Raw genomic sequence first — 23,693 nt, forward strand, 5'->3', positions numbered from 1 at the left:
ATTTTACCGAAAATTCTGTTTGACTCTGAAATTTGTGACAGGTTGAGAATGCTGTTTCATATTGACTTTAAAGATTCATTGACATTCTTTATTGGAAGGTAGTACAAGAACAAATCATTTGTTACTTACCATTCTAACCCATAATTTGTAAGCAAGAGTATTGTACTATAGTTTGAATGATGTGCATTACTGACCCATGCATTGCAGAGGATATTGTTCAAGGAAGTAGTTTTGGGTGTTCTGGTAGTGATCTGCAGAATGACGCATGAAAGCCACAGAGAAGATTTGTTTACTTCTTGCAACAAAATACCTGCAATCTCTGGGATTGTGTTTCTTTATATTTACTTTAAAGGGTTCTGGTATGTCGAGCATATTTGGGTCATTAGATGTGCTTAAAGCATTTTCTAAAAACAATTAAAAAGCTTTTTTGAATGCCTTGATCCAAATTTGTTTGATCTGTGTGGAACCATACGGAACGCCTTTTAAAATGATTTTACTGTAAATGTAACTTCTTTGCTAACATTTTTGTCAACAAGTGCACACCTATACGAGTTCCGATTTGTACAAGTGATTGTAATGTCATCCAAATCTATTTATTCATAATTTATTTGAATGTACTATGGACCTCTTAAGGTAGTATTACGGTCATCCTGCTATACAATATATTCAGGACATGCCAAAGTTCTACACAAAACAATGATTGTTTTTAATTGACAATATTGTGAGTTTTATCCAAGCTGTATGTGCAGTGCAGAATAAATGCAAACTGCAAAAAAGCAGTAACATGGGGGAAAAACCCTACATCTCCACAACATCAAAACCAAAATGTATCATTCAAGTTCAATATCATTTTTAAGACTTAGGTAAGTATTCAAAGTTTAAATAACGCATATAAACCACAAAATGAAATGTAAACAGTCTTTTAAAGCCACTGTGTTTGCGATAAGAGATTCCAGAGGTGTACGAGTCCTGTGCAAGCTGATAATTGAAACCTCTTGTACACTTGAATACACGTACTTAACCTCTGTCACTGCCTGGGCAATAAACTATATATTACCATCGAATGATCCCCTGAGACAAAAGCTGAACTGTGGTGCTTGTCCCAAGCACGGCCTATACAAAACTGTTATATTTATTCCCAGATGTTCAGCCATCTGTGGCTAGAATAAGCACTGCTCCAAAGATGCCGACATTCTGTCCGATGAGCTTCAACTGGTTCCAGAACTCCACTCGGCGGGTGTGGTGCCAATAGCCAATATTGCCATCGATGAACAGCACAACAAAAGGCAACAGAACTGCTAAGATCTGGGAGGCCACTCGTACATAATAGCCAGAGAGGTACGAGAGTGCTAGAACTCCAAACACAACAACTAGTAGCTGGACCGTGATCTCTCCACCAGGAATGTGGTCCAGGTAGGCCAGCCTATCTTCCTTACTGTGCTGTAGTGTGTACACCTACAAAAAGACAGCACAACACTTCATGATTAAAGAAATCACTCACAAAGAGTGCATCATTGGAATATTTAATCATTAAATATGAAGTAATGACTATGGACCATAATGCAGCTATTCTTCTTCACTGCCGTTTGACTAAACGAAACACCATTTTTATTACGCAGTACATTGTAAAAAAACAACAAAAGTAAAAATGTACAAGTACAATTCAATCTATAGATACGCATTGAGCAGTAGGGCTGGGAATCGATTCCAAGGCGTTAAAGGAATTGACTCCTCTTTAAGAGCTTTCATAAGCACAAGCCCCGCCCCTTAGCTGATGTCATCAGTCGACTAAAACACATTAGTTTCTGGTCTAACTTCACTGGTCTAACGATTTATTATTATCGATCTGTCTATCTAAATTCCTCAAGTATTTTTGTGTACACAGCTAAATAACTTTAAAAATAGTTCATAGTAATTTGACCTGTGCTTTATTTTGAAAACAGCTAGTAAATTAGATTATTAATGACACATTGGAATTGCAGGACAAGATCGACATATTTGGTTAAGGTTTTTGTTATAGAAACATTCAACAATTAATAAATGTAAAAATTGTACTGCATTAAAAATGTGTACATCTTTTAATAATAAATCAAAATCTGTAGTAAAACAAGGAATCGAGCAGGTATCGAAAACAGCAGCTGGAATCGATTTTTGGAATCGATTCTTTCGATTCCCGAACCAGGAATCGGAATCGAACAGCTCTATTGAGCAGTTCCATTTAAATCTTCAATAAAATCATCTGTAAGCAAAAGGCAAAACTCTATAAACTGTTAGTAATATTAGTTGAAGAATTAGCAATAAAACTGTAATAATAATGGCTGGCGAAACCAAGCTTGGCTAGGAGGGCAAGCTCTCTTCTGTTTATACAGCATAAACACAGCATCTACTTAAATAGCTGGAAGTATGTGCTTAGTTCAGTTTCTGTTAAGTATTTATTTAAATAATAATAACAATATATTTCATTACACAATCTATGCAAAACTACACAAAAATGTAACTTCCCTTAGCAGTAAAAAACTAGAAAAATGAGTTGCATTCAATCATTATGATTTCTAATTAATGCTCGGCTCAACATCAATATTCCCTAATCGGCGTAACAGTAGGAACCCTGAAGAATGGTCAACTGAGACTTTTTCCTAAAAACATGCTCATGTCTAGCAAGGTCTGAACCATCTGGAAGACCAACCCCCTAACTCAAGTGATAAAATGAAAAGCCCACCATGCAGATCAAGTAGATCCCTAGGAAGATCTGTCCAGTTGACTGGAGGGAGCGTGTGCGAGGCTTCTGTCTGTAAACCTCTCCTGCTCCACTGGCCAATACCAGATAGCCTCCAATAATGGCCATTGCTCTGGAGTACATCCTCACCTAGGGTGGTTATAAATAAAAGAACTGATTATTTATATGAAAGCAACATTTCAACAAATGTAAAACATACAACATATTTTCAACATCACTGGGCCAGCAAGAGCGCTTTTCTTTTTTAAATTTGCCACACAGTCATCCGACATACCGACATCCACTGCTTAAAGTCAGATGCCCACAGATTTGGACACCACACCTATTCTTTTTTAGAGCTTTGTTTGGTGCCAGCACCGACAGACGTTAATACAACAAAAGAAGTATGAATGCATTCCAAATTGGAGGTACTTTTTTCTTTTTGGACAGGTGCAAACAGCAACCGGTTATTTATTCAATGACCTACCTTTAACCAGTCACCATAATGTACCTGTCCACTGACATAGGACACATATGCGCTCAGGGCCAAGTGAATGGCAGAAGCCAATGCAAACCATCTTCTCTTCACCCCAAATGACATGAAGCTGGCACACAACACTGCAGCTCCCAAGTCCACATACAGGTACGGCACCTGGATATCTGGCTTCCTAAGAGATGAGAAAAGAAGCTGTTTTTTCAAAGCTGACCCACAGGTTTAGCCCATCTTACTGGATCCTGACCAATCTGGTTAAAGGCCAAGGAATCATAACACATTTTAACGATTCATATAAACTTACTGTCATACTGTTAGTTTTTACGAAGTAAACTAGTATGGCCTTAAAGCTAACAGGCCTAATGTGCCTGTTAAATTCCATAACGTAGATATTATGGGGTTTGAATGAATTTTACACTTTGTGACATCCATGTTTATTTCCATATGCAACATACTGTACTGTAGTCTACTACAATTCAAATGTAGTCAATTATAGCATACGATGATGATTATATGCAATAGAATAGTATAACCAGTGTAGTATACTACAGTAAATAGATCAACTGGAATACATACTGTAGTATAATTTAATATTTACCATAGTAAGATTCAAAAACACTCTAGTATGTAATATCACAAGAGTATACTATAGTATAATACAGCTTTTTTTCATGTGGGATATACAACTATGGTTCATTTTCATAGGGGCTATTATCAAGGAAAACTCATAAATAATGCACACGCGCTTTGCGAATGCGCTCAATGTTCAAATAATTCACGTTACATGTGTTTTTACAGTAGCTTCAGCACATTATTGGCTTTATGTCTATCAAATACGTACCTTTTAACATCTGCCCGCTCCGCAAATAGCATAAGCATGCTGAAACTGTTCCAGAACCCGAATCGAGTCAAGATAAAGGCTCCAAACTGTGAGAGAAATCTCATCGCTTTTTTGCTGGTTGCAGCAGCCATGGCTGAGAATGGCGGAAGTGCTTCGTACTTCCAGGACCCTCTCTCTCTCTGTGTGTGTTTTTACTTCCAGGACCCTTGCTGCCTACTTGGCCGGTTTTGACTAGAAGGGATACAGCTACGTCCACTGGGCATGCGCACTTCAATACCGCATAATTTGTGTCACGCTGAAAACAGTTGATTAATATTTTTTTAATATTTTAACGTTAGGTTTAGGGTAGGCGTTAGCTAATGTAATTTATTGTAATTATATGGCGAGATTTTGCACCACTTCCGGTGTTGTGCCGACAGTGATGTATCCCTTCTAGCAACAACCTACGTGGCCAAATGTGCGCCGTGGACTTCTTGCTATGGGACACACATAAATATCCACTGGGGGCGCTAGGTGGCTCAGAGAACCGACACTTCCATAGAGCCGCATGCAAATCTTAAGATGTTTTTTGTTCCACAGCACACATTCTGTACACCATGACGTATAATAGTTTATGTAGGTCAATTTGTGTGCAATTATAACTGACATATAACGTTAAAGTTGCATTATAAATCTTTATGTAATGATTTTAAAACTTGGCCCATACAAAGTATGGTAAATACAGAGAAGTAGGCCTATAGGACTACGCCGTGATGCTTTTAAGGGGTCGAAACAATGAGGTACGCCGGAAATGTCACTGAGAAATACTAATAAAAATATCATCAAATTCTATTTAGTAAATGATCCAAAAACATGGTTGACATCACATTCAGTTCAAGAGGGTTTGACTGACAGTTCTTTCTTGCTCACGACTTGCAGCGCCCGCAAGCGCATTCAAAGCAAAGCAAAATTTTTAAAGTGACAGTCAACTCATTATAAAATAAACCAACCAAACAAAAACAAAAAATTCCGGCATCACCGGGCTCCGGGCTTGTTAGCTTGTGGCCTGGGTGTAATGCGGCCCAGTGGCCCACAAGGGGGCTCCACTTCCAGCTTTCCAAGGGGACGACTAATAGCCTATTTTAAAATGAGACAAAATGAGCTTTGAAATACTGAAATAAAAAAACATTTCTTATTATTTGTCGATTTTTATAATGAATAAAAGTTTGTCCAGTTGATTTAAACACTTCTAAACCACAGGCAGTTAAGTTCTAGTTGAAATAAATTGATCTTGTGTTCAAGACTGAAATGTACAACGACAGAACATAACGACGTCATTACTGTTACCGCCTCCGCGGTTACTTTAAAGAGAGAAGTCACGTGTGACCACAGAAAAATAAATAAAATCACAGAGAGAGCATCTCCTATTGTTCATTTTATTTTCAGTCGTGCATAATAATGTTGTGCATAACAACGCAACAGTTCATTTTTAGCTCATGTTAGCTCAGATCCATTAAATAACATTAACAGATACAACTATTCAATTCAATAATGTCATGTACCATATTATAATCATTATACATATTTAATTACTCATTTTCTACATTTTTTTGTCTTTTATTACATAAAAATGATGTGAAGAAAGTGCTGACTGGATTCTCGAGATGTTCTTTGGGAACGTGTGCAAAGGATTGTGGGTGATTTCAGGCAGCGAAGGATACAGTTGTTGTATCCTGCAAAACAGCCTGAACGAAGGGCACAAAGCGAAAGCTTCCTTCCAAGCATACTTCTGTTTGAGATGTCCTTCGGCGAGATTTGCAACCTGCACAGGACGCGTCCTTGCGTTTGAGAAACACCCGTTATTGTTGGTTCTGACATAACATGCGCTCTCTCTAGTCTCGTCTATGTCCCCGCCCCCTCGTTTCCTCATTATTGACTGATAATGATTTCATGCCCCGCACCTGTTCCCTTCTTGATTTGGTTCCCTTTATTATGCCCTTGTGTCTTCTGTCCTGTGCTAGTTCGTTTTGTTCCGTGTCTGTTGAAGACTCCATGTCCATGTACATGTCCAGAGGGCTGTTCCATAAACAATTTTATATAAGCGAGATAATCCGCTTCGCGTCGGGTGGTTCTTGGCCTCCACGTCGTGCATTAAAACCCTTTAACGCAAGGCTAGCTGTGGATTATCCCTTATTTACGAAATAAGCCAGGCATATTTTGGTAAATCAGAATTATTGTCAGTCGATTCGGTTTCATAAAGCAAACTTAAAATAGTTCGAACTCCATTACTATGGCAATTTATGCGGGGAAATTAGCCTGGTCCGGGGCAGGCTAACTGTCAGGCTAATCCTTAGTTGTTGCTTAACTAAAGTCAACGTAATGTGATCATATTACCACTGATTCTCTGTCATGCTGCAATATTACATCACTTTAATAAACATGATAAATAAAAATATAAAGAAATCAATTAAATAAATTATTGAACACAATAATAAATTAATATATTGTCTGTTGTCATACATCTGTGTTAGATTATATCGATTTGATATACTGTAAATGTTTAAACTAATGTCAATAAAGTTTGAATTTAAACATTCCCCAATAAATTGATAATAGCTATGACAATTTCAAACAATTATATTGGCCAAAAAGATGTAAATCCAAACAATTTATAGTGACCAAGTAAATAGTGACAAGGTAAAATGGGATGCCTAGTGTGTGTTGTATATTGTCTGCCTGATGAGAGAGAGGCTGCCAATGATGGTTGTAGAGAAAGACTGATGGGACAATAAGATGATTTTTGATGACAATTAAACAGACAGAGTTATCATTTTTTGTAGCCCATAAATGTTTTACTTTTCCTTCAGTTTAATACAATAATTTTATTGTAGGCTATAGCTGCTTGCTGCAGAGAAAGCATACTATTCAATAGTGTTGAAACAACAGGCCCTGTGTCACTGTCTTATGGCGGTTTTTCTTGCATCTTTTTCCAGTTGTTGGATTTTCAGGTTTAACTTTCAACTTTATTAACATTTCAGCTATATTCCTTTTTGTGCGGAGGCAGAGCTTGTACACAGTCTGTATCTTCTTTGCATTATTCTGTAGGAACATAAAAAATGATTTGATGGGGTACCATTGGCATTTTGTTGTAATGACTCAATATTCCCTTCCCGCCCGGTTGTCAATATTCCCTTTTGAAGTGGGCCTTCAAATCTAATGTGCAAACAGTGATTTCTGTACTTAGACTAACCTGTGAACATACAGACACATTATTCTGAATTGTAGATGGTTATCTGAAATCAAGATTTAAACTCTGTTAATCACTGCTTTAAACTCTTTAAGACATTTACACAGCACTGTATTGGAATACATTTTATACAAAATAAAAACAAGTAATGTAGGTTTAACATTTTTGTACAAGATATTTCAATAACCCTTTTCCTTTCTTACTGTTTGAATAAATTGTAGCAAATATTATTATATAGTATTATTTAATTTATGAAATTGATAGAAAGCCTTCTTTCTTTCTTTCTTTCTTTCTTTCTTTCTTTCTTTCTTTCTTTCTTTCTTTCTTTCTTTCTTTCTTTCTTTCTTTCTTTCATAAAATAGACACGTGTAATTCTGTGTCAATTCAACCAGATAAAGAGACAGAAAAAGAAAGAAAGCATTAAATAACATGGATGAGTATTTGCAGAGTATGTCATTTTACATTTTGTACAAGTGGTTCAAAATGACAATTTAAGATTTAAAGTCACCGTGAGTGTTTATTATAAATGATTTATCTGTGCCGGCATCTTACGGCATCTTACATGACGTAAGTCAGGACTATGACTTTTGGCCGGGCAGTTCTCAAAGGACAAAATCAAGCCTCACTACATTTTTTTCTCATTCCAGAAGACATATAAAACATCAGAATACTCAATTTGGACAAAAAAAAAACAGAATTGCAACATCTGTTTTATGCCTACTTTAAGTGAGATTCCAATCTGAAGGGAGCAAAAATGATACATTTGAAGAGCATAGGGAATATAAAAGAACATCAATGCAACACTTCACAACAAGAGGAGAGGAAAACTGTCAATACATGCCACCGCAAATGATGAAAAGGTTTACATATGCATGTGAATAGTCATAGATTTTGTTATTAGTACAAACTAATACTAATACAAACTAATTTATTTTTTTTATTCAATAAATTATAATGCCAACACAATAAATGTGATCCTACAGCACAATGGTGTGTCGTTTTGACATATTTTTGAGAATGTTCACAATAAACAAATTGTAATAAACAGAGTTACTGCTGTTAAAAAGAAGGAGGTGTAATCTAATTTCTGTAGTAGATTGGAATTGATCATAAATGGATTAGAATGTCATCAGTTAACTATTGGACAGGTTCATGTTTTGCTTTGATGACATAGCCCTTCTCTCATCTATCATATGAGTTTGAATTAAAAGTCAAATACATGAATTACATTTGTCCTCCATTTATGAAATGCAGCGTCCATAAAATAATGAATTAAAGTTGATTTTGTAATTCACCTTTAACACTAAACAATTAATGCACATTTAGACGATAAAAAAAATCATATTTAAAGATTTAAACATTTAAAGCTTTTAGAAATAACAACAATTAAGAATAACAGTAACAGTTTCTGTGGATGTTGAGGTTTATAACTGAAGGCTAAACAATGCTAATGTTAAATGTTACGTTATCTTATACCATATCATATTATAATTATTAGCTATATTGTAAATAAATATTATATGATTTAAGTTTGCGATCCAATTCAAATGTTTATTCCAGCGTTTACATTTATCAGGCAACAACCAAGAATCTTATCGACAGGTTGTCCCTCATAAACTCATACTGAACGATGCATGTACAAAGAATACAATGTTTTTAGTTTAACCTTATCTTAATTACCTTATCTAGTGCTTGATAAGATGAATAATAAATGACCGATGTTGCTTAATTTAGAAAACAGCTGAAGTGTGAAAAGAATGCTTTATAATCATGCTACACAAAAACAATATCCAAATACAGGGATACAAAAGTTGCCATGCTTTGTGGAACATTTGCTGCGTCCCAATTCACATACTATCCATCCTAAATAGTATTCGAAAATAGAATTAGTATGTCCCAAATCATAGTATGCTGAAATGAGTATTCTCAAAGTACCCGGATGGTCTACTGTTTCCAGTGAAAATTCGAAGTGTAAATCCATGGACACTAAACGGCTAATATTACCCACAACTCACCGCGAGAGGGCGGAGTTTAGTGACGCTACACTGCATTAATAAAATCAAATAAAAGATGATTCGCTAAATTAATAAATGTAAGTATACAGCAAACATTACATACAAAATAATAAATAAATGAATAAATAATTAAATGCAAGGAAGAGCTGTATTTTGATGTTCGTGACATTTAAGGATCACGTGTCATCTAGGCAACAACGGCCACTTCAGTTTCATGTCCAGTGCATGCAGACAGTTTTACTACGCACTAAAATGTATATACTTTTCCATAACAAAAACATTACATTCTTTAAAGGCATATAAGTAGGCGAATTGGGACACAGCAATTGCATTGTGGAACGTGACATGAATTTCTTAGTATTAGACCTTATATTTCTTCATATTACACCTTATATTGGAAAGAAGCCCAGTTTTCCTGATATTTTACACTTTTTTCTAGAAATAATAGTGTTTGAATACCATTTTTCAATGTTGTTGGAAAACCTCAAATACAGCAATTACACCAAAGTTATAGACCTTCACTGATCCTTATTACAGCACTTTATTGTTGCGCATAATACAAAGCTCATATCTGCAATCTGAGACCTTTGGTCCTTTCTGACATATAAAAAGAACTCTGCTCAGAAATCCACATCTCATTTTATGAACTCTACACTTTTTGGAAGAAAACATCGTTCATTTGATTTGATTGCCCACATGCATGTTTTCAAATTTTGTATTTCACTCTTTTGCTACGAATCAACTATTTAGGATGTGGTTGCTGATATTGTTGGTGAACTTTGTAATTATGGCTGCTGGAACATACTGGTACCTGTTTGGAAGACCAAGTCCATTTACACTGGAATCAGTAAGACCACCAGGACCTTATGAGATGGACCAGAAGAAGAGAGACAAAGTGTTAAAACAAGGTGAATGGCAAGGAAATGCTTCTTTGACTTTAGATTGACCTGAGAATGACTGGTTTAAGCCTCTTTGGCTAAACTGCAGTATGTTAAAAGCGAATTTATCAACTTTTTAATGGTTGATCTTTACATATAATGTTTTTAATAAGGTTTGCCATGTAATTATCATTGTTGATTATCACAATGAATTCTGTCATGATTCTGCTGCATCATGTCATGTTTCTCGTGGTCTAGTGGCAGGATCATGACAGAACCCCATGTTTCATGTGGAGAGGGGTAATTTTGGCCCATATGGCCTTCCATACACCCTCTCTGGTCTTGTCTCTGTTCCCGCCCTCTAGTCTCCTCGTTATTGCTCGTTTATTGTTTCATGCCCTTCACCTGTTCCCTCTTGATTTGTTGCCCTACTTAATGCCCTTGTGTCCTCTGTCTTGTGCTGGATCATCTGTGTTGTTACACTGGTCTTGTGCCTTGTCCTGTATCACCATGTAAGTCTAGTTTAGTTATTTTAGTCATGTCTAGTGTGGTAATTGTTTTGTCTAGTTTAGTGTAGTGTAGTTAGTTTATGTTCCTGTGTTCCCTTCCAGTTCCTACCCTTGCTGTTTTGTTGTTTTAATCCCTTGTGGGTTTTTGTTTCATGTTTTGTGTTTGTATTAAAGCCTTTTGTTAACCCCTTACCCGCTGTCTGCACTTGGGTCCTCTGTCTTTGTTCCCTCACCGTTCCTGACAGAATTCATACACAAACTTACAAATGTGTTCTACTAAATCTCTTTGTACTGTACATCATGTTACATATCTTTTTAAAGTACTTTATTTTGTAGCACATAGGTGATATGCAGTATAAATACACTTAAAGATATTGAACATTTTTACATGAACAACTTTTAACAATAGTGTATGTATGTACAGTATGTTATTCATGCCTTTATCATTAGATAACAAACTGTATACGGCTTCCTATGAAACAGAACATGCCAATACATATACTGTAGATTTCTTAAGTAAAGCTAATTAGTATGTGTTATAAATGTTGTTGTAAAATAATTAATGTCAATGGCTATGTCATATCTTAATTTGATTAGACAATTGTGATAAGACTTCAGAGGTAACTGGCCCACAAAGATAATCCTGCACGTGGGAGTATTTGATAAAGGCCATGAAAATTCCTTATCAGCAATTCCCTATCATAAAACTCTCCTTGTCATCTACATCTCTCAGATCGGAAAAGGGCAATTCATTTTCATCACTTATAATACTTACATTATGAGTTCAATTCTGTTTGCCATACTGAGGTCCCCAATTCTGTTCCAGTATGACAGTGACCCTGGTTTACTCTAAAATGACCATTTACTTATGTATAGGGTTTACCAAAGAGAAGATTCCGGATAATCTGGATGCCATTGTAATAGGAAGTGGCATTGGAGGAATGACAGCCGCAGCCACGATGGCCAAAGTAGGGAAGAGAGTCCTTGTGTTAGAGCAACACGATGTTGCAGGAGGGTGCTGCCACACTTTCACCAAGCAAGGCTTTGAGTTTGATGCTGGTATGTATTCATCTCTATACAAATTATAGTGGCCAATAAAAGGCCAATATAACACGCAATTACAGTAAATAAGAGACAGAAAATTGGTTAGTGGTTAATGCGCTATAGAGTGGCTGAACAGAAAAAATATGGTCCGATTGTAAAAATGTATCAGCCAATGGCAATAAAGAAAAAATTCCAAATATCGACTCAATTAGCCATGGCGATATATCTATGCTAAAAGAATCGTTTAATTTTATAATAACATTAATACAAATACTTACATGGCTAAGTCCACCTCATGTTGCGCCAAAACACCATGCTGTTGTGTTTGGTCTTTACTTCTACTGCATGTCAACAGGGCTTCACTACATTGGACAGCTGCATGAGAACAGTCTGTTTAAGGTCGCCATGGACCAGATCACTGAGGGTCAGCTGGAGTTTGTAGAGATAGATAAGCATTTTGACAATCTTATGATTGGCGCTGGAGAGGAACGAAGAGACTACAGCATCTACACAGGCAAGACTGAGATGGAACAGCACCTGAAGAAGCAGTTTCCTGAGGATGTCAAAGCCGTTGAGGAGTTTTTTAAGATCATGAAGGTAGAGCATCTACAACCTCAAGACATTCAGAGTTCCTTTTTAGAAACTTAACTGTTTCAACATGAAGACTTGAATGTTTGCGGGTGGGGGAAACAAACATCTCAAATCATGCAAGCTGCAGTATATCTATATCCTGAAATTGAGTAAGTAAACAACAACAAGTTGGACGTGACCACTTAATGTGGTAAAACAAGCGTATCTCAGAAATGTCACAAAATTCTTCTAACTTTCGTATTACATCAGCATGTCAATTCAATTGATGGCAAACATGTCATCTCATGCTGCTGACTGCATGCCAGTAAAAGGCCTACAAGGAATATTTCTTTTTTTTTCTGTGTCCACAGATTGCAGCCAGGAGAACTCCATTGCTGGCAATCCTAAAGCTGATTCCAAAGTGGTTGGCCCTGTTCCTAATCAAGTCCGGCATTATCTACCTCTGCTCATCTATCTTTCGTCTCTCGAGCACAAGTGCCACAGAAATCAACTACAGACTGACAAGCAACAAGGATTTGCACTTGATCTTCTGCTATATATTCTATGGTAAATCCTTCTGTTCACACTGTGTGTTTATAGTGCCTCCAGTCATTTTTGAAAATTTGTGTCAAGTTTCTTGGGAACATCTTTGTTCCAGGCGTTCCTCCAAAAGATTCTAGCTGTGTGATCAATGCTCTGCTCCTCCACCATTATAAGCGTGGTGCATACTACCCCAAAGGGGGAGCCAGTGAGATCCCATTCCACATCACTAAGGTCATACAGAAATATGGGGGAAACGTGCTGGTGCGTGCCCCGGTCAATCGTATTTTGGTTGATGAGAAGGGAGCTACATATGGTGAGGACAACAACCAAAATTAGCCGTAAAGCTAGCTAAACATCTAAAAGCGTCTTTTAATTGGAAACTAAATGAATGTATTTTTTAACAGTTATGAATTTATAAATGTTGTGGCTTGACAGGGGTTACAGTCAGGAAAGGTGGTGAGGATGTGGAGGTGCGGGCTCCTGTTGTTATCTCAAACTGTGGAATCTATACCACCTTTCAGAAGCTCTTACCTCCAGAGATACAAGCCAAGCCAGGTGAACATATTCTGTGCCTTTAAATGAAACGCTATTAACATTCTTTGATGCTGACTTTCTGTTTCTAGTTTAAAATCAGCCTAAACGTTGCCTTTATAAACACTCAAATTACTGTCAATTAATTATTATGTTTTTGTGTGCTTACCGTAAAAAAAACGTAATGTTGTTTCATTTGACCTTTTTATATTTTTGAAATGTGGTAAAAATGTAAAATTACAAAAATAGACTGCAAATTTTACCAACATGAAATTTTGTTTCACAAAAATGTTATGTTACGTTTTTTTCAGAATATTAGCGTTTTTTTACGGTATCCTCATTTGTTTGCTAAATGAATGTAAATGTAACCCATTGCATGATTGCTTTTATGGTTTTATTCAGGAAAACAATTTTGTTTTGCCCGAAAGCATCCGTTTCATGCTCATATTTTACATTCCCAGTAAACGTGTTATTTCAGACGTGAGCCCTAGCCTTCTTTTTATAAACGTATTAATAGATTACATTATCGTATCAGCGTATTAGGAAGGTTTACGATGACGTATTTGAACACCAAAAACAAACTTCTCCTTTAATACAACTTCTGTACAGAAAGGTTTGCTTTTACTAGAACTCGCACAAACTAAATACACATTTTTGCATTTTCTATCTTTCAGAGATTCAGAATCGCGTGACGATAAAGCCTGGGAAGGCAGCATTCCTTCTGTTCTCGGGGTTTGATGCAACCTCAGAAGAACTAGGCATCACATCCACCAATCTGTGGCTTTTCAAATCCAATGATATGGATGCCATGTTAGTAACAAACAAATGATTTACCCAGCAACTATGGCACTCTTTCTTCTAAAATGCAGAGTCACAAACTATGTTATGAAGAATGCAGAAGAATGCAAAAGGAACACAACCTATTTGCTACAATAAAAAAATAACACGGTAAAAAGATGTAAGCAGAAGAAATGCAGATGGAAACATAGTGTACAGTATAATCACTTGCAGTTACATGAATCAAACACAGAGTGGAGCTGTCGCCTAAACCATGAATTCCAGGTCAAAGTTACAGGCGCAGCCCACCTCTGGGCCTGCTGCCATACATGTGTCTGGACGAGAGTTCTGCTCTCAGTCTAGGCAGCAATTCTCATCTTCCTGCCTGTGGGAAAAACAGTTCCAATCCTAACATTGCTCCACTCACAAGTTGTTTTGATGCATCTTTTCATCTGTAGGATGGAGGAGTTCTACAGTATGGAAAAAGATGAGGCACCAGAAAACATACCAATGATGGAAATCACTTTTCCCTCTGCCAAAGACCCCACATCACAGATCAGACACCCAGGTAACGCCTGGTAACGGTGACAAAACAGTTGAACAGACAAATGCCATAGTGAGTGTAAAACATGAGTGTGCTTTTCATCTTCCAGGCAAGACATCTATGACCATCCTGACCATGGTGAGCTATGAATGGTTTGAAGAGTGGAAAGACACAACAGTGAGGAAAAGAGGGGATGATTATTTTACCTATAAAATGAGATTTGCCAACTACCTCTTTGACTGGGCCTGTAAACACCTCCCAAAACTTAGAGAAAAGGTACTAAACTTTTGAATTTCTTCTGTCTGCAGGAATGGTTCTTATTGCTCAGAGGTTGTTCTTTTAAGGCTTAGGAATTGTAATTGCTTTATTTCATTTCTGAATCTGAGATATTTCACCTAAAATTGCTAAGTAGACAAATCAGACTATTCTCATCACTCAATCGGGGTATGTTTTTTCAACTTGAGCAAATCTGAACACGATATGCAGTCATTCTTGAGATCTTACAAAACTCTTAAGTAAACACTTACAGTGAGGGATTTTTTCTCAGGAAAAACAAGAGTCTCTTAATAATGTCGAGGAGAAGCAACTGAAATATTAAAGATATCTCATGCCTGATTCTTCATATTTTCACAAACACTAACATTTTAAATTCTCATTCATGCCATTCCAGATGTACACTGTAAAAAATGGTAATTGGTGTAGATTTGTGCAAAGTGTTTTTCTGCTATTTTAAGTTTTTTGACCGTATTTTCCGAAATAAACTGTAACAAAAGATCCTGTAAAATTACACGCTTTCCCCGGCTTTCTTGTAAATTTTACGGTTTTTGACCGTATTTGAAAAAATACATTAAAAATCTGTAAACGAAAACAAGAAAAATTCCATGAATTACAGTTTTTGACAATATATTTTCTTATCTTACTGTAAAAAACAACAGAAATTTTCTGTAATATTACGTTTTTTTACAGTGTACAAACTTTCTTTTCAGCTGAACACATACAAAGATTTTTACAAAAATCTGCCATTAGTCTGTATAATGAAAGAGAAAGGTACTCAAAATGACAATCCAAAAAGTACAGCCTTAAAAGTAATCCAGACCCCTGTAGACTAATACATTTCTTGTAAAGTGAAATAATAAGTGTGTAAGAAAGTGATTCATATTTAAAACTATTTAACTGAAAACAATAAAACATGCATCAATCAAGTACATGTTGATAACCATTGAAATCTCATTCGTTCTTGCATGTATTGTGACTACATAAAAAAAGTCATATCTGGGATTGCGTGCAGGTATAGTTAAAATGAAGATTTTTTTGTGTTTGGGTGAAATGTTTATTTAATAATCCTGTACAAACAAAACCCGATCGTTCATTGTAATAAAAAATGTTGGTTCAACTTAAAAAAATAAGTTACCTGGTTGCCTAAAATTTTGAGTTAATTAAACTTAAAAATACAGTATTAGTCAACACAACGAGTTTGCATCAAATCATTGAGTTATGTAAGTTGAATTAACTCAAAATTTTAAGGCAGCCAGGTAACCTATTTCTTTAAGTTGAACCGACAAAATGCGACAAATAATTTGTAAATTAACATATGCTGGGTTGTTTTAACTCATTGTTGGGTGAAATTGAAACCATTTTCTGGGTTAATTTAACCCAGCTGGCGGATGTGTCCTTTTTTGACCCAATGTTGGGTTGAAAATAAACCAGCAATTTGTAGAGTGTACGTTTTTTCTGTCTGTTTCTTTCTATCTGTCTCTCTCTCTCTCACAATCTCTCTCTTGTTTAGCTTGTGTATCAAGAGGCAGCCAGTCCTCTGACAAGTATGCACTATCTTGGCTCTACACGGGGGGCCATATACTCAGCTGATCACAATTTGGAACGCTTCTGTGCAGAGACTCTTGCTAAAAATCGGTGTGATACCCCTGTAAAAAACCTTTACATTTCAGGTATGGTACTCTTACTGTTACATTTGCATACGTTTCACAGAGAGGAGATTTATTATATAAATAAATATAAATTGGAGCTCATGTAACTTTTCTGTTTCAGGTCAGGATGTGTTTAGCTGTGGTATTATAGGTGCAATGCACGGTGGACTGCTTAGTGCCTCTACGGTGCTAAATCAAATAATCTACATTGACCTCTTTCTGCTCAAGAAAAAACTGAAGAGGGAGAAGGCAAACGAAATGGCCAGACTGTGCAAACTAAAGGTGCAGTAATGAAACCGTGCTGCTTCTGCAGGTTGGAGGAAGAACTACTTATTGGATTTTTACATTTTGCCATTTTATGCACTGAATCAAAAAGATCTCTTTTTTTAAATAAAAACAGAAGGAGAAGAATAGTTCAAATTATGAACGATTAACCTTTTAATTGGTTGTTTATTCATGACTAAATTAGGCAATGGAGTAAACTGTCCTTTTTAGTTAGTCATATTGACCATGGCATGTATAATTTTTTTTAAAAACCTTTTTGACTATATGTATATAATAATACTTTAAATTAGTAAAACATCCAGTCAAATAGAATAATATCAAATGAAAACTAATACCACAATATAAAGGTCACAGTCCATCACGTGTTAAGAAAATAATTTTAGGTTTTGTTCTTATTTGAGCAAAAGCTATATTAGAATATTTACATTTTATTTTTTTATTTACTTTAACCCAAAGGAAAACATGTCAAATAAAAGCTTAAACTGTAACTGCCATGAAACAGTAACATTTTTAAACAACAAGTAAATAAAACATCAATCATTCACTCTGAAACAGTACAATGGATACCTCGACCTGTGAAACTGTTTTCAAACAGACCTCCCACCTGTATGTAGTTCTGACCCATGTTTGAGCCTCATCGATGTTTGTGTACTAGCAGGAATCAAAGGAATTGTGGGTAACCCCAGACTTCCTACTTTAAGTGAACATTTCCCCTAGGATTCCTTTACAGATTGGTTGGTATAACATGGGCCCCGATGGAAGTGTGGATTTGGGAAGAGGGCTTGGATATGAATGCCTTCATTGTGCTCTGTGCTATAGTAGTCTGAGTACTAGCTTTCTATTTCTGCGGTTTATATTGGTACTGTATGTCTGCAGGCTGTGAAATATAATTGAAATGGAAAGGCTTACAAAATATAAAAAAGTAAGAAAAAAATTAAGAAATATAATGTTCAGGCAGTTTTTTTTGTACCGAAACACGTAAAACGAAGGCATGTTGCAGTCAAATCTAACTTTCAAAATCTTACTTTCATTTCAAGTTCACATGGCTTTTACTACTACAGTATTACTGTAGATCTGAGTTTCATCATAGTCAGTGAAAAATGGTGGGAAAGTTATGCTTGACCTGTGAAATCCAATTGACCAAATGCCACATTACTTCATGGAAACCCCATGCTTTCCATGTTTTGGTCAATTACTGTATAACAAAATTCTTGATGTTGCATGGTTGAAATTTCAATGAACCTTTTAGTTATGTATTATTACAAACAATTAAGAAGTTCTGAATCTTGATTCCTGAATCTTTCATCAGCTGACGAAGAATCTGTAACAATGCAATTGAAGAAACCAAGAAGCATAAAAGAAAAAAAATCATGCAGCTGGTTACAATTGTCTCTATCCCCATTTGAACTATCTGAGCTTTGTAATTGGCTAAACAAAGTAAATTATATATGATGGACTCAGGGTGTTTAGTGTCTCCGCCCTGCCCTGTGTAGCCCGTCCCATGGGCGTGGTTTAAAAGGGTGTCTCAGATTGTTTCCTATGTGCGGTAGCCAGAACATCCAGCTGGTTTTAATCTGAGTGGGATGTTTGGAGAGCAATAGAGAGAGAGAGAGAGGGGGGAAAAGATCTGTAAGGAGAGTAAAAAAGGAAGCGAGGAAACAGTTTTAACTGCATGCATGCTGCAAAATATGATGTGAAAAATAAAATTTGCTGACCTTTGATAAAATCTTAGATTTCCTCTCTGTTTAATCTCAAATAATTGAGACTTTGAAGAGAAATAGGCACATACAGCACATATAAAGGCAATCCAGAAAAAACTTTTTTCCATGTCTGTTTGACAGATTGAAACATTACAGCCAGAGAGCTTTGACCTGGGATGGGTGATTAAGATGAAACACAGCAAACTCTGTGCAATCTGTTAAAATATTAGGCTCCTTTTCCACCCTTAGCATCCTTATTTTCACTTACCGTGTAGTTATATGTCATACAGGATCTCCAGACCTACCCTAGTCTTGTTCTGTTAGAAGTGCATGGGCCTTGCTTCTCTTACGGCTGACTCACAACTCTGGAATTTTTTGGCAGTCGCTCTCTCCTCCATTTCAGCTGTTGAATATATTGCCTTGGGTAAGTTTTGTTACATGCGGGACCAAGCAAATAAAGCAAGGAGTTAGAGAAGGAGGCCTTGGAAAGGGAAAGAGTTCAGAACTCGGGTTTATGCGCAGTGAAGAGAAACAAACAAAGGAAGTGACATCAGATTTTTAGCAGCTGGGAAAAACAGGTAAGGACAAGAAAAAAGTGCTCCGTAATCTGATGATTTTTCAAACTCGTAACAATTAAACCTGAAAGATTGTTCTTATAGAATTGAATGTGATTTGACCACATTGAAAACAGGATGCCAATGGGATCAAATAAGACTTCGCCTCTTTTATATTTTAATAGTTGCTTTTATTGTTACTATGTACAGCAGAGCCAAAAAGGGTCTATTTACACACGCAAGGTGAACTAAATGAGACTAAAAGGAGTTTGCACAGGTGAACATCACTGCAGAGCTGACCGAAGGATGGGCAAAGCGAACTCCCTGTCGGAGGCTGGGGACCAGCTGATAGAGGCAGAGCTGGACAAAGTTAAAACCAGCCAGTGAAACCACTAGGCACATTTTTCACAGTGACATACATAGATGGTCCAGAAGTAGAAGGGAAAGGTGCAAGCTTAAGAGAACGAGGTGGAGACGGAGACTTGGCAGAACAAGGCAACACCAGAGCGAGAGGACAACAGGGAACAGGAGGGAAGGAGGAGTCTGGTGGAACTGAACGGGTGGATGTCCGAGGCACAGCCAGACACTGATTTATACTGACCCAGAAATGAAAATGCAGCATGCTTGTTGTTCTAGTCATTTGATTGTTTACAATAGCCCACGTCTTGTATAGCAGCATTTTGTGTCCTCGTCGCAAGGCGGTGAGCCATCATTAATCATTAGACAAGTATCGGTATTCAATGTTCCGGACATGTACACAAGATATAACATCATATGCCGCAAGCCTTGAGCTTTTCTTTCGTATAGATGATGAGTTTTTACACAAAAATGGACGGCCACTGGATCCCTGACTCATAGAGGCAGCCAACTTAGCTTATTAATGTAAGACAACCCCTCTACTGCAGGCAAACCATTACAAGGCATAGATATTTCAGCACTTACATATGACTGCTACTGCAGAGCTGTCGCTTTCTGCCAAGTAGGCCCCGCCCCCTAAATACAAGATTGCTGTTTACAAACACCAAAATGGTCTATATAAAACCCTAATCGCATAAATATTCTACAGTATGTAGCTTATTTTCTTTGAGCTGTGAATTTGGGGCATGTCAGTAAAAATATGGCAGAAGCAATGAATAAGACCTCTGCAGCTGACTGTAGATTTGTTCAAGTTCAAGTGAGCTTTATTGTCATTCTGCTACATGTGGGAACATACAGCGGAACAAAATGTATCTTTTAGGACCACAGTGTTACATATATACCATAGTAATCTATACTATACTATGCATACGCTACACATATCCTATCGAGGGTAAGGGTTGGCTTGTGTTGGATGCGCTCACAGCCTGAGGGGAGGAAGCTATTGAGCAGTCTGGCTGACAGGCTCTGATGCTCCTGTATCGTCAACCTGATGGTAGGAGCTGGAAGATACTGTGGGATCCTTCATGATGCTGGTGGATTTGCTGGAGCAGTGTGAAAGAAAAATGTCCTAAAGGGGAGAAGGACACCAATGATCATTGCAGCTGTGTTTACTGTGCGCTGTAGGGTCTTGCGGTCAGCTGCACTGCAGTTCTCATAACAGACAGTGATACAGCTGGTCAGGACTCTCTCAATGGTACCCCTGGATAATGTGGTGAGGATTGGTGGAGAAAGACTTGCTCTTTTCAGCCAGCACAAGAAATAGATATGCTGTTGGGCCTTCTTGGAGAATTATGCGGTGTTGGTGGTGATGTGCACTCCCAGGAATTTGGTGCTACTGACTCTCTTCACAGTTGAGCTGTCAATGGTCAGTGAGGGGTGGCTATCAGAGACGATCTCTTTTGTCTTCTCCACTATGAGGGACAGATTGTTTGCGCCACACCATGCAGCCAGCTTTGCCACTTCCTCTCTGTAGGATGTTTCATCATTGTTGCTGATGAGGCCTGACACGGTTATGTAATCAGCAAACTTGATGATGTGGTTGGAGCTGAACTTGGCAGTGCAGTCATGGGTCAGCAGTGTACAAGAGCAGTGGGTTAAGCACACAACCTTGTGGGGCTCCTGCGCTCAGCATTGTGGTGCTTGAGGTGATACTGCCGACACGGACAGACTGAGGTCATCCAGTTAAAAAGTTCAGCATCCAGTTACAGAGGGATGTGTTGAGCCCCAGCAGGTTTAGTTTGTTGATGAGTTGTTGAGGGATTATAGTGTTGAATACTGAGCTGAAATTGATGGACAGCATTCTTACACAATAAATTTTCTGTTCAAGGTGAGTAAGAGCCAGGTGAAGGGTGGAGGAGACAGCATCGTCTGTAGAGCGATTCTGACGATACGCAAACTGGTATAGATCTAGCATGTTAGGGAGACTAGACTTTATGTGGTACATGACTAACCCCTCAAAGCACTTCATCATGATTGGGGTCAGTGCTATGGAATGTAGTAGGGGAGTATAATATTTCGCGATGCAAAAATATTACGATACGCATCGTGGAGTGATGGGGATATTTTACCATATGATGTTTAATTCTATTCGTTGGTCAAGATGCTGCCTACCTACTCTGCGCTAGAGCGTCACGTGTGCTTACCTCATGCGGTAGAGAGAAGTCTCTGGGAGAAGGGGAATCACTAGACACAATCTGTGTCTCCACGTGGTTTACGAAGCGTCTTATTTTCCTTCACAATCGCTGGTAAAACACAGCAAACTTGAAGCATGACTGCTGGCAAGTTACCCCGAAACTCATTTCAAAGGCAAGCACAAACGTTTTTATATGCTAATGTCAATTTATCCGCTAACGTGAGCTGCTGCATAATGTGAAATGCAATATAAAGTAAGCTAAAAGAAACTAGCGCTGTCCTGTAGTTAGTTGAATCTATTTTTGTGAGGAAGTGAGTCGTATTGTACATTAAAAGATTGAATGACATGCTAAAGATCGAACCAAGTATGTAATTTGCATGATGGAGACATGTAACACAGTTTATGTAATATGCCTTTTTGAAAGATGTTTCTCATTCAGTACTGTCTCAAGCAAAAACAGCGCAGCTTCAAAGATACGTGAGCCAATAGCGCTTGAGTGTGAGCTCTGCCAGAACGTTTCATTGGTTGAATGTACTGAATGAACACGTCCTTCACTGAACGAACGAGACAATTGAGTCAAATTGAGATTGATTGAACTGATACATGTCGTTCATGGTCTAATATTCTCTGTGTTGCAACAATGCATTTCCAGTAGTTACGGAACTTTTCTGAAAAATAAATGTAATGACCTGGTTTAATTTAATTCGAAGGTCAAGTAAATCATGTCAAAACAGTTAAATCTTTGTATGGAAAATTTAATAACACCAATTACATTAGTTAAACCAGTTCGATTTTAGTAGACTTAATATAATTTAGATTGCGTCGACTAAAACTAAAATGATGGGGATGATTAAAATATGACTAAAACGAACTTGCATTTTAGTCAAAAGACTGTGACTAAATTAAATCAAAATTTGCTGTCAAAATTGACACTGATGTTAATTCTAATTTCATGTTAAATTGCAATTCCATGAATTTCATGGTTCTGCCTCGTCTTGTCAAGTTTTTCTAGTCCTGGGGCAGGATCATGACAGTACCAAGTGTTCTGTGTGGAAGCTCATAGGCATCGCTGGGTTCGGCATGCCACGAGCTCTCCGGTCTCGTCTATGTCCCTGCCCTCTCGTTACCTCGTTAATTATCTTGTTATGGTTTCATGCCCCTCACCTGTTCCCTGCTTGATTTGGTTCCTTATTTAACGCTGTGACAATGTTTAAAGTAAGGGAGGAAGGAGGCGGGAACCGGCGAACATTAAATAAACTTTTAATAAAATAAACAAACAAAGCATAAACCAAAGTAAAGGGCCGGCAGCCACCTCACGGTCGACTGCCGGCTACACAAACATAACTAAAACACATACAATGTCCAGGCCTGGTCATCTCTCGTCGTACCTTCCTGTCGCTCCTCCTCTTATGCTTCCGGAGCTCCTCCATGAGAGACCGGTGTAACGCACAGCTGACACTCATTATCACTCGTGCCACCGGCCTCGCGTCGTTCCCTCACGGCTCTCGTCCCAACTCCCTCGTCCCATACCCCCATCGCCCCTCACAGGCCGGGGGGTACCCACGAGACTGTGCTTTACTCCCCCCCGGGGGGCCAGTCTTGGCGGCCCCAGTGCCTGGGGGTATGGACAGACGAGACGAGAGAAAATGAGACGGAAGCACACGGAGCGACAGTGACGAGAGAGGGGAGAGAGGAAAACAGAAAAAAAATCTGGTCCAGTTCCCCGACACACTGTCGCTCGGTCCTCAGCCAGCCGAGAGGCTCTTCCTCGCGGTGCCATGCGGTGGTACTGAACGCTTGGTGGACATCCCGATCCTCCTCCGCCTCCTGGTGGCTGGCGACGGCTCCTCCGGCTGAGGACAGCGGATCTCCCGTTCCCTGCTCCTCCCCTTCATGGCGGATGGCAGCAGGCTCCGGCCCATGGCAAACGGCGCCGACCCTTGGCTCCCTCCTTGACAGCAACCACCCCACCTCGGCCCACAAGCACGGCC

General features: G+C 38.0%; 2 protein-coding genes across 2 annotated transcripts; one reads left to right on the top strand and one right to left on the bottom strand.

Annotated features, from left to right (window-relative positions):
- Positions 1 to 619: 619 nt before the first annotated feature.
- Positions 620 to 4,225, bottom strand: tmem101 (transmembrane protein 101). The gene is made up of 4 exons (XM_057358569.1): positions 4,051 to 4,225; positions 3,204 to 3,384; positions 2,720 to 2,866; positions 620 to 1,455 (listed from the first exon to the last, which is right to left on the bottom strand). Exons 1-4 carry the CDS (start codon positions 4,179 to 4,181, stop codon positions 1,147 to 1,149), a joined length of 768 nt encoding a protein of 255 aa, XP_057214552.1. The 5' UTR covers positions 4,182 to 4,225; the 3' UTR covers positions 620 to 1,146.
- Positions 4,226 to 10,042: 5,817 nt separating this feature from the next.
- Positions 10,043 to 17,012, top strand: si:ch1073-13h15.3 (inactive all-trans-retinol 13,14-reductase). The gene is made up of 11 exons (XM_057359195.1): positions 10,043 to 10,199; positions 11,555 to 11,737; positions 12,078 to 12,319; positions 12,664 to 12,859; positions 12,951 to 13,148; positions 13,271 to 13,390; positions 14,041 to 14,176; positions 14,602 to 14,711; positions 14,797 to 14,963; positions 16,474 to 16,633; positions 16,734 to 17,012. Exons 1-11 carry the CDS (start codon positions 10,043 to 10,045, stop codon positions 16,901 to 16,903), a joined length of 1,839 nt encoding a protein of 612 aa, XP_057215178.1. The 3' UTR covers positions 16,904 to 17,012.
- The last annotated feature ends 6,681 nt before the right edge of the window (positions 17,013 to 23,693 follow it).

This window comes from Triplophysa rosa, linkage group LG18, assembly GCF_024868665.1.
Source record: "Triplophysa rosa linkage group LG18, Trosa_1v2, whole genome shotgun sequence".
NCBI classification, from domain to species: domain Eukaryota; kingdom Metazoa; phylum Chordata; class Actinopteri; order Cypriniformes; family Nemacheilidae; genus Triplophysa; species Triplophysa rosa.